The following is a 17,865-nucleotide window of genomic DNA, read 5'->3' as shown; positions in this document are numbered from 1 at the left end:
GCAGTGCTAACAGGCCTTTTCCTGCCCAGCAGTTCTAATTGTTCTTCCTTCCTGCAAATTCAGTGGGCAGCAATGTATATGCAGTGCTGCATTCTTCCCTTAGACTTGTCAGGCTGGTAGATGAATGAAATTTTTTAAGCACTTTGTTCTGTTTTTTCTCCCCCCCCCCCCCTTTTTTTTTCTTTTTTCTTTTTTTAACCCTCTTCTGTTACCCATGGGGTGCATAGGTAAAAATTCAGAAGTGATGTGGAAGCTGTCCCTTTTCGCGACCATGTCCTGCCCTGGGACAGTAAGTCTGTGTTGTTGTAAAGCAGCCTCAATCTGCTCAAACCGGTGCACTTTACAAAGGGAGAGGCCATCAAGAGGCATAGGTAAGGATTGCAAATTTCTCTCACTTCGCTTTCCAAAACAATTGTTCAAAGAACAAGAAAAAACTATAGTATCAAAAAGGCCCTGTCTCCTGAACCATTAAGGCTTAGTTGTAGCGTATCTACTGCCTTATTTGCAGAAGGTTTTAACACTTGACCTGAAAAGTCAACAAAAGAATCACCATCTCCCATCTTAATAAATTAAGTTCTATCTTCTCTAATCACTTCCTACAAACACACAAAGTCATCTGTTTCCTTTTGGCTTAGATCTTGTATACTGTTTGGAGGAAGAAGGTCTACTTTTGTCAGCACTCCTGTTAAATTTATTTGCTTTTCTAGTTCAAGGAAAAAGCCTATAACTCTGAAAGTCATCCAATGCTTTTATTTATTTATTTTGTTCAGTTTGATTGATAAGTCTTTGTTCTGAGCACATACAGAATTGACCACAACTACAGTAGAAGTGCCTCTAGTTAAAACACTTGCAGAATATCCACGTGTTGCCTTCCTGTGCTCGTCTGGCGTAGGAAGCAACTTGACCTTAGGTGAAGCCACACTGAATTTAGAAGTGCTCCCTCATAATCAGTACCTAAAATCTTCCTTGCTGATAAGCCTAGAGCTCAACAATTGTTCAGCCAAGTTTGCTGTATATAACTCTGTTGATGGCAATAAGGTAGCCAATTTGCACTAACAGACTTAGGGGTCCTGACTTCCCCTTGTGCCTTGGTAACATTTCACCCAGCTCACTGGGCAAAGACAGTCACTTGGAGAAGCAGTAATATTACCCCTAGATATCATTGGTGTTGACGTATGCAAATAGCTGAATCTACCACTCATTCAGAATTGGTCATTGGTTCTTTCTACCATATATATGAAAGTACATTTTAAAATATGTTGATCATTTTTTCAAATAATTTGTGTAAATATCTCTAGATATACTTGTGTCTATAAGTGTATACATATATATATATTTATTTATTTTATGTTTCATAGGCCATCAAGATTTATTGTCCTTGGTAGTAAATATTGACCTTGGATTTATCTCAGTCAATGTTTACCTCTTAGGCCAATAAATCTTGAGGTTCACCTTAACAGAAGTCAATATCTGCTTAGTGTTCAGCTCCATCATTAATATAAATATTTTAGTGACCTTTGCATGTATTAGTCTATTTTTTAAAGTCAACTTAATGTTACAAATCCTATGGCACATCAGTAGTTTATTTTTCAGATCTGTTTATTCATTTAAGAATTTTTTTATAACCTCTGAAATTACCATCAAGTATGATGTGGCAGAAAGTGTACCTTTTTGAAGAGGAACGTGAGTGTATGATGCTGTTTAAAATCTGGAGGGAAGTGGCCCTTAGTAGCAGGATCTGTTTGTGCAGTTCATCATGCATTTATCTACCAGCAGGGTATAAGCATTACTTCCATAGCTGGTTCTTTTCCGAAAGACATGCATTGCTCTTTTTTTCAAGACTTTCTTTGTATGAGCAAATCTTTCTGAGATCAAGTGTTTGCTTTTCTGTATCTTTCACTGAGTTTAGGGTTAGCAGGGACCTTTAGACCACCTAGTCTGACCTTTTTATCTCCTACTATCTTTATCTCCTCTATTTAAGAAACACTTTTCGCTGCCTTCCTCCTCCCCTTTCTTTTGACCCTCACCAAGAAGTTTGTCTGCAGTGTTCTTGTTATAGTTATCTTTTTAAATTGCACTTGATTTGGGTTGATAGCATCTCAGTTTAGACCCAAACTGAAGTGTCCCGAGGGCTGGAGTTTTGTCTTGTAGATGGTCATCCATAAACACACACAAACATTGCCCTTTTCTGCCTCTGACTTGGACGTGGTCTATACTTGGGCACGACCATTTCATCTAAATATTACCAGCCATGGGTCGGAGTCCCTTCCTAGCTCGTGACTACGTCCCCCTAAAAAGTAAGAAGCAAAGTGGCTCCAAGCGACCTCCCTCCCCTTCCTCTGCGCTCAGGAGCACAAAAGGGGAACCCATGAGCTGGGTCCCCAGGTCGCGCAGCCCTCTCCTTACCACAAAGCAGCCCGATGGCAAGATTTTTACAGGATCCAGGACAGTTACTTAATTCAGGCACTGTGCTCAAAATTCTCCTTGTTATTATTACTGCATTACAAAGCACATATATAATACTTGCGATTACAAGACACTTCACAAGTGCAGATAAGAGAGATGTTCTTTGTCCCAGAATGTTCTCTCTTTAAATCCCTGATTCTACAAACCCTTTCATTAAATTATTCCTTTTATTTCAAGTATGAGTGGTGACTGTTCACATGGCTAAAAGCTTGCGGGGTTAGACCTTTTGCAATTCTATAGAAAATTTACTGTGAATGTGGAGAGATTTCTATTATTTGTTACAAAGGTGCACGATCAGGCTGTAGGAGTAAATGCTTTAGAAGCATTGGGCTATGGAGAATTCTGATCCCTGTCACATGAAACAGCATAAATGTCAGACCGTGGATTTATATAAATATTCCTTGAAGAGAACCAAATACAAGGAATTAGTTGTTCTCTTGTCCTATTTATTCCCCTTAATTGGATTTATTTTAAGTGGGCTTTAGTATAGACATTTCTGCTTAATTTCTTTATTGTATTTTGGAATTTGATATCAACACGAATAGAGCCAGCATGCCCTACATTAAAAAGACTATTTAAACGGCAAAATCTTTTGACTATTTTTTTTCTTTATTATTTTTTAAACTTAATCTAAATCAGTTCTCAGTTTACAGGATGAGTATTTTAAGATGCCTGTGCCGGAGCAGTGTGTAGCAGCCTATCCAGCTAGGACTCGGGGTTCTTTTTGCAGGAATTATACATGGTGATTTTTTTTCCATCATTGCTTTATGTTCAGAAATAAATGTCAAAGATGTGTTTGTGTTGAGATAATTTGGCTCAGCCATATATCAAGTCTTCAAGAGATGGAACCGTGAAGCATTTTTTCTCCCTAAAGTTAACATTCAGAGGGATTTGTATGCTACAGGCCATATCATCTCTGGTTTATGTGTGAGGCCTGATAGAGCAAGCACGGCACTTGGCTGTTTTTCTGCAGTGCATGCCTCTAAGTCAGACTGAGGAGCAGCTTACTGTTGTCAGCATTTGATTCATAGAGTTGTGTAAATGGGCAAAAAATTCCTTTCTGTCATGCCAGAGGCCAAATTAAACAGAAATCCGTGAGCAGGGAGGGCTATTTAGTTTTGAGGAAACAACATGAGTTGGGTGATAATGTACCTTCGCGAGTTTTTGCAATTTGGTTTGGGCTGAGTTTGTCCTGGTTTCTTTAATGCCATAAAATACGATTCTTCCTGCTGAGAAACTGCTGCAGAAATGATACCAGCATGAAGGCAAACACCGAGCCAGCAGAGCTGAGTGAAAAGGTGCAAACACTCCACGCCGTTTGGCGGTCGACTGAGAGTGACCAAAAATGTCTGCATTAATACTGATCTACCAGCCTGCCTGACGAATTCTTCGTGTTCCCTTTCAAACAGGCATCTCAAAAATGTGCCGCAGATATGCAGGAAGGCATATACAATAGTGCTTTTTCCCCTCTCTCATCCTGGCAATGTAATGAAAGCTCAACATAGCTGAGATTCACAGCCTCGCAATCCCTGTGGAAAGATAAAGTAGACCTGTGCACATTAAATCACTGAATTTAATACTGGCCGCTCCTGATTTTTTCAATGTTAGCAGCAGAACGCAGGAGAAACAGTAGTGATGTGTTTGCAAGGCAGTTTTTTAAAACAGCAAGCTGATAGTAAATTAGTGCGGTGAGGTTAGAAGTAGCAGGTGTTCCTGCCAGTAATATTGCTGCGTGTCTTAAAGATTGCTTTGATGTACATTTTAGTGGTTAGTGAAGAGTCTGAAAGAAAATTACTGAGAAAGAAGGAACAAAGTAATGCAACTCTGTCTGAATTTATCTCTATGTGTATGAAGAAAGTGTGCCCTTAGGTCTGCATTTGTACGTTCTGTAGATTTAAACAGCTCTTCATGCCTAAAAAGCTTAATTTCCTTCAGATCCCTGTAAATACAGATCACTTAAGAAAAAATATTTGTATCATCTGATCTAATCGATCTCTATTTTCTCATTCTCTGAATTACTGAAGCTGTAACAAATGAAGCTGCAAAAAATGAAGCTGCTTTAATTGACATAGTTCACTAAAAACCTCTTACAAAAGAAGTATTTATTGTCTAAGGAAATTTTATCTCTGGTTCGTTTTATTGTAAAGATTCTATCTCAGAAATGCTGTGAATCAGAGATGAAGGGGAGTAATGATAAACTTAGGGAAAACATAAGGAAAATGTGTGGGTGTTTGAGTTTGCACATGTCTGTAAGCTATAATAGATATGCAAATATAAAATCAAGTGCTTGTGGACATGTGGTTTTGTGTCAGCTGTGAATTTTATTCATTAGCTGTTTAACACTACATCTATGCAATTTTAAAAAATAATTCTGACTCATTCTAGATAACCTTTATCAGCTTTTTTATAATGATTTCATTTACCGATCCAATTATAAACTAAATTGAATCCTATCCACTAACACAGGTTAAAATGTTTTTATTATATGCAGCTGTTTGATATCCCCAGGTGTGGGAGAGCACAACAAGGATGGAAATTAATTAAGCAAGATGTGGGAGATGGTTGCGGCCGTATGTTATGTGCTTGTCAGCCAAAGGAGACGCATGTCAAACACTGCTTGATTAGTTGCAGCATGCGTTTTTCTGACTTGCAGGAGGCACGCTGCTGAGTGACTTGGTAACTAAAACTCTGCAGAGGCTTGGCTTCAGTCACTAATCACTTCCCAGCTTTTTCAGTGGCAGGACGTATTGATACACATCTTACATGAATTATCCAAGGAGTTTCCCGATAGGCAAAACTGTTTTACATGAAGCTGATAAAAACCTGCTCTAACTGCATTTATATTTAGCATCTAATCACTAATTCTTGCAGTATCACAAATGACAAGGGCCACCAGGCACGGAAAGGAAAAGCTTTTAGCCTAATATCTTATACTTCTTATTTTTTATCTATTTCTGTGGTGATATAGTTGCCAGGCAGAGGCAACTGTGTCTTGTGGCACACAAACCTTTCTCCTAGGTGCAGGAGCTGTAGTCATAAAAGTAGTGTGTAGGAGCAGTATGTATGTGAATTGAAGGAACAATCACAATAATCAAATACAATTTAATTTTCCCATATTTATAAAAAACTCTTAAGAGTGAATCTTGCACAGAGTACAAAAATAAGTAAATTAAAATAGGTGAATATTGGGTTCAAGACCAAGTTCCTACAAGCACAATTAGCTGTTTATAGGCATGCTCTGAGTAGGAAAATTGATTTATTAGTAGAATAAATCTTTCCCTGTCAACAGTTTGCTAGCCAAAGAGATGCAAGAAAAGCTAAATATATAATGTTTCTCTCTCATGAAAGACTGTCCTCTCCATCTCATTTTCAAAGGTAGAACAGAAAGCACTATTACTGTTTTGGGGGAGGTATTTTTCACTAAATAATGTCAACAAAAGGTAATGTACATAGTATGTTTTCTTTCCTATTTACTTATGCAAATGTGAAATGTAATTTACCATAATTCACTATGTCTTATATCCCTATGTAGGGATATCCCTGGGCATATATGCTCCTGTGTCCCTAAGCTGAGCATCTACTCCAAGAGATAAGATAGTAGTGCATTTTGTGTCTATCACTGCAAAGGCTTGGGAGCTCTTTAAATCTGAGCATTTGCTAATATATTTTCAAAGATCTTCAGCTGTAAAAAACATTTAGATTAGTGATCTTTATCAGTGCCATTTACAAGGGACTTCTTTAGCTATATTATCTGAGTACTAAAGTAAGGATGATGAGTAGTGCGTAGTAACTCTCTGGTTTAATTGGGATAGTCCAGAAGAGGGAGCTTGAAATTAAAGAGTGAAGGGATTTAAAAGTACTAGAAGAAATAAATTGTTCAAATATGGGAACTTTGTTTTGGTCACCCTTTATCACTGGTGGAATTTGCTTCCTATCAGTAACAGCAGAGATTTGCTTTGGGGATGATTATTATTATTGTGGTGTTTTCTCTCTGTCCCACCAGAAGCAATTAATATATTTATTTATTTTTTTTTCATTGTGTTATCCACCATTTCTTTTCTAGCATGTTTGAGAAAGAGACAATTAATTAATTAACTGTATGGTGGTTACCTGTAAATTGTATATACTCATCTGTGACTTATAGGGCCATTCTCCTCAGTTAGCTCAAATATACTGACCTCATTTCAATTACACTAGAGATGAATTTGGCCCACTTTGTCTCAAGTACATGATTTTTCATCGTGATAAGCATTTCCCCAGGTCATTTCTGGAATGCCAGTTCATGCAAATAACAGCTTTGACTTAGTTACAGTGCCCTTCTGTGCTTCTAATAATAATATATTTGGAGCTTTCTCAGAGTAAAAGCTTCAATATATTATGCTTGCAGCAATGCTGTGTATAACCTCCATAAATATCTCTATCTTTAAATTAGAGTCCTGTACCTGCTGGCTAAGGAAAGAGTTTTCAATCACTTATCCTTTACCTAATAAAACAGAAAGAAGCCTGTGCAGTCTAATGTGTGTGTCTCTGTCTGTGTATTTATATATGTAGATATATATATTTGTACATCATAACCAAGTAGAAACTGTATTTTATTGGCCCAAGTTTCTCATTTTTTTTACTTGCTTGTTTTTCTCTTGGCATCTTATTTTACCCCCCATTTTGAGTCTTACTTCCAAGATCAAAATTTTGAGAATGGTTACAAACAGAAAACAAACTGACAAATATGACTAAGATCAATAGAAATATCATTTTACAATGTCTTATTTTGATATTAACCTTTTATTAAGAAAACTAATTTTGAAATAATACCATAGTGAAAAGTAGATTCTCTGAAGATACCGCAGTAGAACATGTAGACAGTTACAAAACTTAAAAAAATATATATTTTAAATGGGAAATGGCATCAGCCATTTTCCACAGGAATATTCAGTTTCAGCAAACTGATTATTTTCTGCAGGAAAACATGTTTTTACCTAATTTGTAATCAGGATCTCTTGATATGCACAGAATTTGTTGCCGAGCAGCGATACTAGCGATGAGAAGTTGGGATATAGTCTCCTTGCAATTATTTATGCAGAAGTGCGCAGATACTCCTACATCTGTACACACACAGCATATTTTCCGTGCATTATGCATGGGATTTCCTCCAGCTGGCCTCCTGACTCGCGCTCCCCTGCCTCCGCGGTGCCTGCGGCTCCGTGCCGTACCTCCTCGCCTCTCCCGCTGCGGGAAGCTCGCCGCCAAGACGGGTCTGGAAGGGGCTTCCAGGGGTGCCTCGTCCCACCTGCTGCTCCAGCCAGGTCCTCTTGGGGTTGGATGCTCCAACCGAGGGCCTTGCAGGGCAAGGTTTGAAATCCTTCCCTCTTCTGAGCCCCTCTTGCAGTGCTTGACCATCCTTAGAGCAAGATGTTTCTGTTTATCTGATGGGAATTTCCTCTGTTCCCATTTGTGCTTGGTGCCTTCTGCTGTGGTCCTCTAAGACAGGTCTGGTTGTGTCTTTTCTACACCATCCCATTAATCAGCTGTAGAGAGCAGTAAGGTCTGCCCTGAACTTTTCATAAGTGCAGGTCTAGCACCCTCTCTTCATCTGCATGCTTCAGCCCTGGACCACTTTGGAGGCCATTGTGGACTCACTCCAGTTTGTCAGAGTCTTTCATACATGCATATGGGAGAGCCCCAAACTGGATGCAGTACTCCATGCTGCCTTACTAGTGCTGAACAGGGGGAAAGAATCAATTCCTTCACCCTTCTGGGTACTCTCTTGGTAAAGCAGCTTGATCTGCAGTTGTCCTTGAACTAGAAGCTGTAAAATATGTGTAAGTGGTCTGCTGTGAGCTCTGGAGAGCTGTGTTCAGCTGGACCTGCTCGAAGGGTTGCCTTGTAGCTGCAGCCTGGCGTTAGGTCTGACGTGATCCACGTGGCCTCACATACACATTTGGTAGTGTTCTCCCCCACCTCCCTGCATCCCCCATGTGCCTTGCCACAGGGTGTCTTCCACTGGGTCTTGTTGAAGGAAACAGGTCTTCCATCAACGTCCTAAAAGGAAAGCTAGGGATGATAGCAAGAGGCAAATCTGAGTTATATGTTCACTGAGCCCTGACTTCTGGACGAGTGTGGTACAACAAAGGGCTTAGCTGCATGATTTCCACAAACAGATGTTTCTGAGGAGTGGACAGGAAGAAAAGAGGCCTTGGCATAAGCTATGGGGTGGGGTGGACCTCGTTATCCTCCAGCCGCAAGGCTTGGCCCCTTTTTAGAGGATCACCTCGTACTGCAGTCGGCCATGGCAGATGGTTTTCCAGATGAAGATCCCTGCAGAAACCCTGTCTCTTTGAAAGCTATTTTTAATGTGTTGAAGATGATGTGAACCATTGACCTGCAGATATATATAGAGTCTGTAAAATAAATTGATGCTATGCTTATAAAGTTTCATTCAGGTCGTTCACTGTAATAATTAATGAACCTATAAAAGGACTTCATAGAACAGTAAAAATGGAAATACTTCACAGAAACGTAAGACGGCAGTTGTATTTTTCTTCTGTTTCACATGCCTCTAAGTTATGTGGATTTGTGACTTAATAAATGTTATGGAATTAGACATGGACTTTAATTTTAACCTGCCATTTAGAATGTCTTCTCATGTCTAATTTCAAAGACTCATGTGGTCATTATAGTAAAATCATTGTATGACTTAATTGTAATAATAATTAAACATTGACCATTATAATGAAGTAATTTAATGTTCGTAATTGTTAGTAGCCTTGTTTGTTGCTATAATTAATTTGTTGCTCTCCTAACAGGAAAAGAAGTTAACGGAAGTAGCTGCATAATGTTTTTATTAAGGCTTCAGGCATGACTCTCTACCCTAGGTACATGCCTGTGACACCACATATTTGATTATAGCAACTGTGGGCTCCAGACCATTAACTTTCAATACCTCTATAAAGGAATCTTTTCTTTTACCTGTGCAAAGTATTGTTTTTATTGTCAATAGTCATTTGATAATAGTAATTGTTTCTTAGTGGTTCCAGTGTTGTACATCAGCAATGACATGCAGTGTTTTTAGGATCAAGCTGTGGATCAAAGGTTTATACTTACATGGTGTGCACCACATAACCCAGAGCCTCCCATTTGTTTGGTGGTGAAGTACTGCAATTATTCCTTCATTGCATAGATGTTAATTGAACCCAGTTGTTGGTTTTAAGTTCTGTGCTCTTCGTCCTTACAGGGCAGGAGAAGCTTGTTGTTAGAACAATTGCTAGAAAGTTGTTATCTTTTCAGGAAATGAATCATAAGAATATCTTAGACAAGCAGGAGAAGAGAACAACCTCCAAAACTTCAGAAATCTTAAAATAGTACCCAGATACAAGAGTTACAGCTAAAAAAGGCGGAGTTGTTATCAACCATGTTTACTAAACTTTAAGGATACATGAGTCAGAAAGGTTTAAAACACTGAAATTCTCATGCTAGAGCAGTCTTAATCAAAGGAAAAGTTGCATGTCTTTGTTGAATTATGCCAGAGTAACTACATATCTTTTAAACCTATCCTCAACAATACAGGGCTTTCTTTGTTTTGTTAGAGAGATAGCAAAACAAGAAAAAATGCTGTGTAGCACACATATTGAAAGCTTTCAGAGTTTGTCTGCAGGATGAAATTGTTCTGATTGAACTCTGACAAATTATAACCTGCAGGTATAACGAGGATTTTCCATTTTTGTCTAACACATATACATTTTGTCTATTCCATTTTTCCTTTCCTGTAATGCATTCAGCACAGCAAGGGCTGGAAAGAAATCTGATTGTGAAACTGATAAATTGTCTTACATAGTTTCCCTATTTTGGCCATTGCCATGGTCTGGTTCTGAAAGTGCTTGGAATCCTTGTTCTCTCGCTTTGTTTTAACAAGCTTGGTCTCAGTTGCCCATTGCCAGTACTATATTACCTACACTGCACATTATTTTTTTGCCTATCTCATATACTGTGCTGACTCCAGGCAGCCTCAGTGTAAAAGCAGATGAGATGATTTATTTTTATCATTCAGTTTTTCTCGTGAGAAAGAGAAGCTCCTGGGCCTGCCCTCTCTACTAGCTTCTTCTTAGTGCAGTCATTTATGTCTTGGCAAACAGGGTATATAAAATGCTACTGAATTAAATCAGCAAAGTGTTTCATCATACTTATTTTGCAATCAGTGTGATAGATTGTTTACTGGTATAAACCTTTGCTGCCTCATTGATTTGTGTGGCTTTTTCTTTTTTGCATGAAAAGGGAGTTGGCTCAGCCTGTGCAGGTGTCAAGAAGTCATACAAATGACAGACAGTGGAGGGTCAGACCCTATGATTTCAACTCTGACCACAGCCATTTCCAGTTCTCCTCTACACTCATGGAAGATGCTTCATGTGCTAAAACTTGCTGCAAGTCTTTGATATCTTTGACCTTTCTGAAAATGTCTTTTGCATTTTGATATTCCCTAAGAAGACAGGTGGTATTTTTTGATTGAATAGATAGAGATTTCATGTCTAAACACATTTCTTGTTCTGACTTTGTTGGACTAGTTAACTGTTCTGTATGTTCTATGCTGCTCACATGCTTCTCTTGTAATTTGTTTTTGAAGGATACTATCAAAAAGTTAAAAATAATTAAATGTGCAGAAATCCCCCTGGAAAGCATTAGTAATGTCCTGCTAGTGTCTCCCTTTGGATCCAAATGTGGGTATTCTTGTACATACAAACCCACTTACAACTATAGTTTCAAAAGTTGTCCTTGATACCTTCTGGTTGGAACAAATGTTTGGCTCCAGGTGCCACAATTAAGCAGACACAGATCCTCTGTAAGCAGGTAGGGAAGTTGTGAAAAAAAAATACAGAGCCTATCAAAAACTATTAAAAAATTTGGCTCTGAAGCGGGTCAGAGACAGCCCTCCAAGGACAGATGCCGAGCCCAGGAGGTGCTGGGTGCAGTGCATCACTTGTGGCTGCAGTCTCATGGAACAGCTGCTGAAATACCAGAAGTGGTTGCCCTGTTTTCTTCTTCCATCACCTGCACAAGTCATCTGGAAACATGGCAAATGATAACATTTCCATTTGAACAAAATAAGGAAATCCCTGTGAGCAATTCTCGTTTACGGCACAATAATAAAAACCCTGGCAAAAAATCAAGCCCTTTCCATATCAGTTCAGCACACAGAATTGCTAGCACAGTTGATGTCAACAGCTAAATAGCTGGTGCAGAGGCAGAAGACAGAGGCTGCTGTGTTCTTAGTAGTGCAGCTCAGACAGAGAAAATGAAATCACGGTAGTTCAACATTGGGCGAAGACTTAACTAGTGATTTTCTGGCTTTCTGTTTATGCTCTAATGTAGGAACATGCATGCATGTGTCTGTCTCTATTTATTTAACAGTATTTAACAATACTTTCAAAACCAAGAAATGCAATTACCTAATTTTGCAGAGCTGTAGGAGAACATGGCTACAATCTTTGCTTGATGGTGAGATCGTTGCAGCACTGTATTTTTAAGGGCTTCTTTTTTAGCCATAATAATCAGCAAATTATTTTGAATGGCTTAAAAACATAAACAGGTGCATGAGGCAAGAAGAAAACAACAGGCCATATTTTGACCTTGCTATATTATTTATGCCTTCTATGAGTGCCACTTCTTAACTCATTCGGTATTTAAAGCTTGATTTGTTTTCTCTACATAGTACAGACGTAGGACGAGGCTGAAACTGAATGTGGAACATAGGACATTTACTGGGGAGGTGGAAAATATGTCTGCTTATTGTAGTCTCATATTTTGGCTTGGGTCAGGAACAAATCTTTCAAATTTTCAAAGTATTTTGGCATGTTGATCCTTGTGACATTTTTGTGTTTATTTCAGCAACTGCGAATAAAGGCAATAAGAAAATTCTCAAAACAGATTTTACACTTAGTCTGAATTAAATGAAAAGCCAGATTTCATACAGGGACCTGAAGCATTCGGTACATTAGATGATGATAATTTCCAGAAGGGTGGTTTTCTTTGGTGGTATTCTAAATGTCCCAGCTTTTGGCTGCCAGACTTGTAGGTTGAGAAACTTTGAGGCTGCCTCTTGATCCATATCATCTGAGATCTGAGTCTGTTTAATGAATCTCAAACTGAGCATCCAAAAGCAGAAACACTCCGACTCATTAATCACTGTGAGAGATCTTGGCCTATCCATATAAATTAAGAATAATAGTTCCCAAGTAGAAAGAAACATGACTTCGTGTTTCCAGTGACAGTCATGATATTACTGGTCACTTACATTTGTTTATCAAAGATATGTCCTTGTTTCACTTTGGAGATATAAATCAACACCACTACAATTACAGATAACTTGTGTGTCTGTGTGTTTATATGTGTTTATATGTATTTTAGGCTAATGTTTGATGACGTATCCTTCAAAGGTCTCTTTAAAAATCCAAGCCTTCATCTAATAAAATGAAGACCTGGTTGAAAATCATTGTATTTGTGATGGAAGGAGGCAGCAGAATATTCATGTAAAACAACTGCTGACAGACTTTGGGTTCATTACACCTTCCACTGAAAGTTTCGGTCAACGAGTTTTTTGAGAAAACTATGAAGTGTTGTAGAAATGAGATGTGGAACATTTAGGAGAAGGACACAGTGCTATACATAATTTATTGGGCACTGTTTGTACAGTCAATTGTTAAGTTATAAATAAAATACAATCTTAAAACAAAGATGAAAGCCTGAAATTGTGGGTAGTTATTTCCTCTGCATTTCTATTCCAAAAAAAATGTTTCCAAGTTTGTTCAAGCAGTCACATTTTGGTTTGGTTATTGATATTCACAGTGTCATATCTATTTTTGGATGTTTCACATTGGAGACTTTATTCTCTGCCATTTGGTGAAGTGCCTTTTCCTCCAGTAAATGCTCCAGAACTCTTTGTACAGTTCAGTGAGGTGACCAGGCCCAGTGGAGGGGAAATCACGGGGAGGAAGATGAGGCTCTGTTGATACCAAGTTTCCAGGTCCTAGAGCTACTGAAGAACAGGTTGACTTGCCTCATTGACAGAAGGTCCCCTTGGTGACTGTTCCTGTTCAGCACCTAACATCATGGTACTTTTCCCCAGCACTATGCTCCCATTTCTTTAGGATGAGAGTGGGCACAGGAACCAGCTCCATAGCCTACACCAGACTGATGCTTGTTTTCTGCCAACAGAGAAGTCCCTGAACTGGAGAAATCCCTGAACTGGAGAAATGCTGAACCCATTTAATCTCTTTAAAAATGAGTTTAGCGGATGTAAGAATACAGTCCATATACTTTTCAGAATAATTTATTATAGATCTTTGCATCGGTGCTCAGAATGGGGTGCGAACATGGTCTCTGCAGCACCTCTGAGCAGGCTTTTTACCAGTGATGGAAGCATTTCCTAAATGTGAGTGGAAATAGCACAGGGTGGGCCTGATGAAGAAACAGGGGCAAAAGGTATCATCTTAGTATAGGTCTAAGCATCCCTTGCAGGTACTCAGGAGCAGTGGGAGATGTTTGGTTTCAGGTCTCCCACTTCTGCGAGTGGTACTGACCCAGAGCCCTGGTACTCCATCTCAGCCATGGGAGCAAAAACGTTCTGGCTGCTTAAGAGGAAAGACATGACCAATTTGAACTTAGGAGTAAAACATTTCCTAGAACTGAGCCTGAATAAATTCTGGAACAGTTGAACAGGAAATAAGCTAATAATGGGATTTTACAATATGCATTTCCCATATAAGGCATTGAAATGCAACACGGGTTTGTTGCTGATCTTCTGGCTATTTTGATGAAAATGTTACATTTCTCCACTGTTTGCACTCCTTTACGTTTGTGAGGAATTTGCTCTATTCCAATCTAAGGGTTTCGTCTCTCCTCCCTCATCGGTGGTCCTTGAACGGACCATTCCCACTCCAGACCAGCGAAGAGCCTAGTTAACAACTCCGCCTGGCTGCCTTTTGTTTGTGTCGGGGAGCTATTTCCTTTAGCCCTTGCTACTGATGCATAGGAAGGGGAAGAGAGGTGGGGAGCACCCGGCTCAGTGCTGTTCATGCGTCTGAAAATAAGTTCCCCAAAACCCCGGTGTGGAGAGAGGAAGCCCTGGCTCCAGGGAGCCTGCTGTCTCCCTCAATAAACAAAGGACTGGGTTTGGGCAAGTTGCCCAAAGTGTTGGTGCAGGGTGCGTTCTCGCCCTTACTGCTCTGCCTGGCCTTTTAAGGATATGTGACAGTATGCTTAAGAACACAGTAAGGTGTGTAATTCAGCTGTGATTAATGAGGGAAAGGCTCTTCTGTAGCTTCAGCGTTTCTATAGCATTGGTCAGACTCCCTTCTCACTAGTAGCTCGCTAAAGTGCAACTAAGATTTTCAGTTTGGCCTCCCGTCTGCTGCACTGTAAGTGTAATCTCTTGCCAGCTCTTATGCTGCGTTAATTTAGAGCCATCTACCTTTCCAAATGTACTCTGCATTGTGGAACAGGTTTTGCTTGTGAATGTGAGGCCAGATGTTCAGAAGAGCAGAGCTCCCATTTAGGCATCTAGCAATTACTGCTGTGACACATACTGATTGCAGCTGAAAATCTGAAATCTGTCTGCTTAGACAATAAAATATTCAAGCTGGCTAGTTTGTGTAATGCTGTAAGAAGTGGCCTATGTGCATATAATTCAAGAGTTCTTTCAAAATAGCATGCACTGAATCACGGCCTTAGTTTTAAACGACAGCTTGTGCCAAACTAGTTATTTTGGTTTCTTGCCAAGCAGGGGTTCTCTTGCAACTAACATTTTCCTTTTCTTTTTCTGCCATATCTCTTAATGAAGGCTTAATGCAACAATGACTGTAGGTCTACTGGTTAGATAAGAAATACGTCTGATTCATTAACAATTTTTTCTTTCTTTTCCAGTGACATATTTGATGCCATGTTTCCCGTTACACATATCGCAGGAGAAACAGTCATACAACAGGGTAATCCTTCGCCTCTTCTTTACCCTTGCATGTTTGCTTAGACTGTATGATTCACATCTCTTCATCTGAGAGTTCACCATCTTTGCTTAGTGGGAAGAATGACCATATTCCAAAAGCTTGTAAGTGTCGGGCTATATCATAAGTTCATTGATGTGGGCCCAATGTTTTGTTCACAATCTTCTCTAATATATGTAGAGCTCTCTAGGGTTTCAAACTGCTGTGGTTAAATGTAGATAAGTAGTATTTCAAATTAATATGTTCATTCCTTAACTTAAGATATTCAGGAACTAAAGCACAACTCAGAGTGTGCAAGGGTGGCACAGGCTAGCTGAGGGTAATTAGAGGTGGAAAATATTTTTGCAGTTGTTGGGAATATTCAACACCTCATTGTGCTGTATCATAGCTATCACACTTGGCAACTTACCTGCATGCCTGCAGCATGTTGTGGAGGACTTCAGTACCCTCAGGATATACTAAAGCCTCTTGCTTGTTTACATTGAATAAAGTGTTGAATCAATCAAAAGAGATAAATTAATGCAATTGAAAAATACTAATAGGAAGAAATCATAGTGATAGTTTGATTTATGAAGGAAAGTAGGCAAGGATATTTCAGAAAATGAATCTCCCTGTAAGTAATCTGGTGTACAGGCCTGTGCAAATATGTACAGAATTAAATATGGAGACAGGAAATAAGTGACTAGTTTAGCAGACCTTCAGGAAACATTCACCGTTTATATTTTGCTTCCAGGTGACGAAGGAGACAACTTCTACGTGATTGACCAAGGCGAGGTTGATGTAAGTACACAGTTACGGTCTGATGCTTATTTTGATTTTGCTTAATAAACTTTTATGCACTGGCACACAGCTTTATCCAGCCATGTTCTGTGGTTCTGTCTCCTTTGTTCTTGAAATAGATTTCACAGGATTGGTCTCATTACTTCGCTTTTGTTGTGTTAAGTCATTTGTGCATAATTTTATAATTGGCATGTTTTACATCCTAGCTTATTTGTCCATTTCAGGCAGGAAAATACGGTATCAAAAACAAGCAAATGACATTATCTTCAGAACCCTAACCACACCTGGAGGTGTGCAGTCTTTGGCAGAACAGGCCACCATGCTGGAATGCACCCGAGGGTTCAGATCAACCATAAGGAAAATATTTTCTTTAATCAGTTAGCTTAGCTCATGTATTTTTTTTTCTTCCAAATTGAGATACAGCCTCAGGCAGCTAGTTTCATCTCAGAAACCTTAATTTGCTTTTAAAATTAGATCCAAATATACGAACAATGCAGCATATTAATAAAGCAAGGATTATTATAAGTGTAAAGTGATCTGTTAGACCACAAAATGTTTAAGGGAGTGTGTGGTGGTTTAATCAGCAAGTCTTTGAAATGCAGTTTTCTTCTGAAACTGCCTTCCACATTGTAATCTATTCACCTCTTATCATATTTATGCTGTATGAAACTGACCCTTTTGCAGTTTTGCTGCAAGTTTCTCATTTGACAGAATTCTCTACACACATCTTTCCTACCAAGAGTTGTTGGGTAGGATGGGTTTGCTCATTAGCAACATTGCTCTTCAAATGCCCAGATGAGTTTTGTCTGGAATACTTAAAGGAGAAAGTGATTTATTTTAAATCCAGGCAGGAGGCATACGGTTATTTTAGTGAAAGTTATGTTTTTTTTAGAAGTCTCTTTGTGTCAGGAGACCATCTAATTGGTATTGTTGGGAATTGAGAAACCTCACATGCTGCCTCTGCCTCTGGAAGCTGCTTCTCAGGAAATCCGCCTGACTCACTGTTCCTATCAGGCATACCTCTCAATAGCAAACATTGCCACATACACAGTGCCATAAAATAAAAGAACAATATTTATAGAACAGTGCTAAAATTTAGTTTTAAAATCATTGGTTCAGGCCCGATACTGAGCTTAATGACTTCACTGGCTTTGAATCAGACCCACAAACATACGCAAATGCACTATTGAAGTTATAGATTAATCTTCGTTAAAAACAATGTGCCTTCACTGAAAACCTTTAGGAAAGTATTCTCCAATGTTTGGCTCAGGAACAGAGGGGGTCCAAATGACCTAAGAAAACAATCTCAAAATGCTTGCAATTAATTGCAACAAAAGATATCTTCCACATGCACACATCACTTTTACACACAAAGCACTGACAAAGTGGGGAAAATAAATGTCCAGGGCCTAGTTTTTTATCTGCTTGTTAAACCATCACACAAGGTGCTTTGAAGATTTTCTGTAACTGGTGGTTGCCTCTGTGGCCAAGGTGGCCTTATCTCTGCAAATGCTGAGAAGCATTTGCTTAGAGTATCAGTGGCTCTATTCTCTGTCAGGGAAGACAGCACCTTAGTTTCCTTCCCTGGTAAATCCTGACACCTACTCAAAAGCACTGTTACTACAGCATGCTA

At 39.1% G+C, this 17,865-nt stretch overlaps 1 protein-coding gene across 3 annotated transcripts in view; it reads left to right on the top strand.

The window, feature by feature from the left end:
* The window catches only part of PRKAR1B (protein kinase cAMP-dependent type I regulatory subunit beta), a 101,323-nt gene that overhangs the window by 42,833 nt on the left and 40,625 nt on the right, over positions 1-17,865 (top strand). For all 3 annotated transcript variants that reach the window (XM_068699395.1, XM_068699396.1, XM_068699394.1), the window contains exons 5-6: positions 15,376-15,437; positions 16,186-16,232. In XM_068699395.1, coding sequence (XP_068555496.1) covers positions 15,376-15,437; positions 16,186-16,232 — 109 coding nt within the window. The remainder of the gene's footprint in view (positions 1-15,375; positions 15,438-16,185; positions 16,233-17,865) is intronic.

This window comes from Anas acuta, chromosome 15 (genome assembly GCF_963932015.1).
Source record: "Anas acuta chromosome 15, bAnaAcu1.1, whole genome shotgun sequence".
NCBI classification, from domain to species: domain Eukaryota; kingdom Metazoa; phylum Chordata; class Aves; order Anseriformes; family Anatidae; genus Anas; species Anas acuta.
This window is presented reverse-complemented; position numbering and strand designations above follow the sequence as displayed.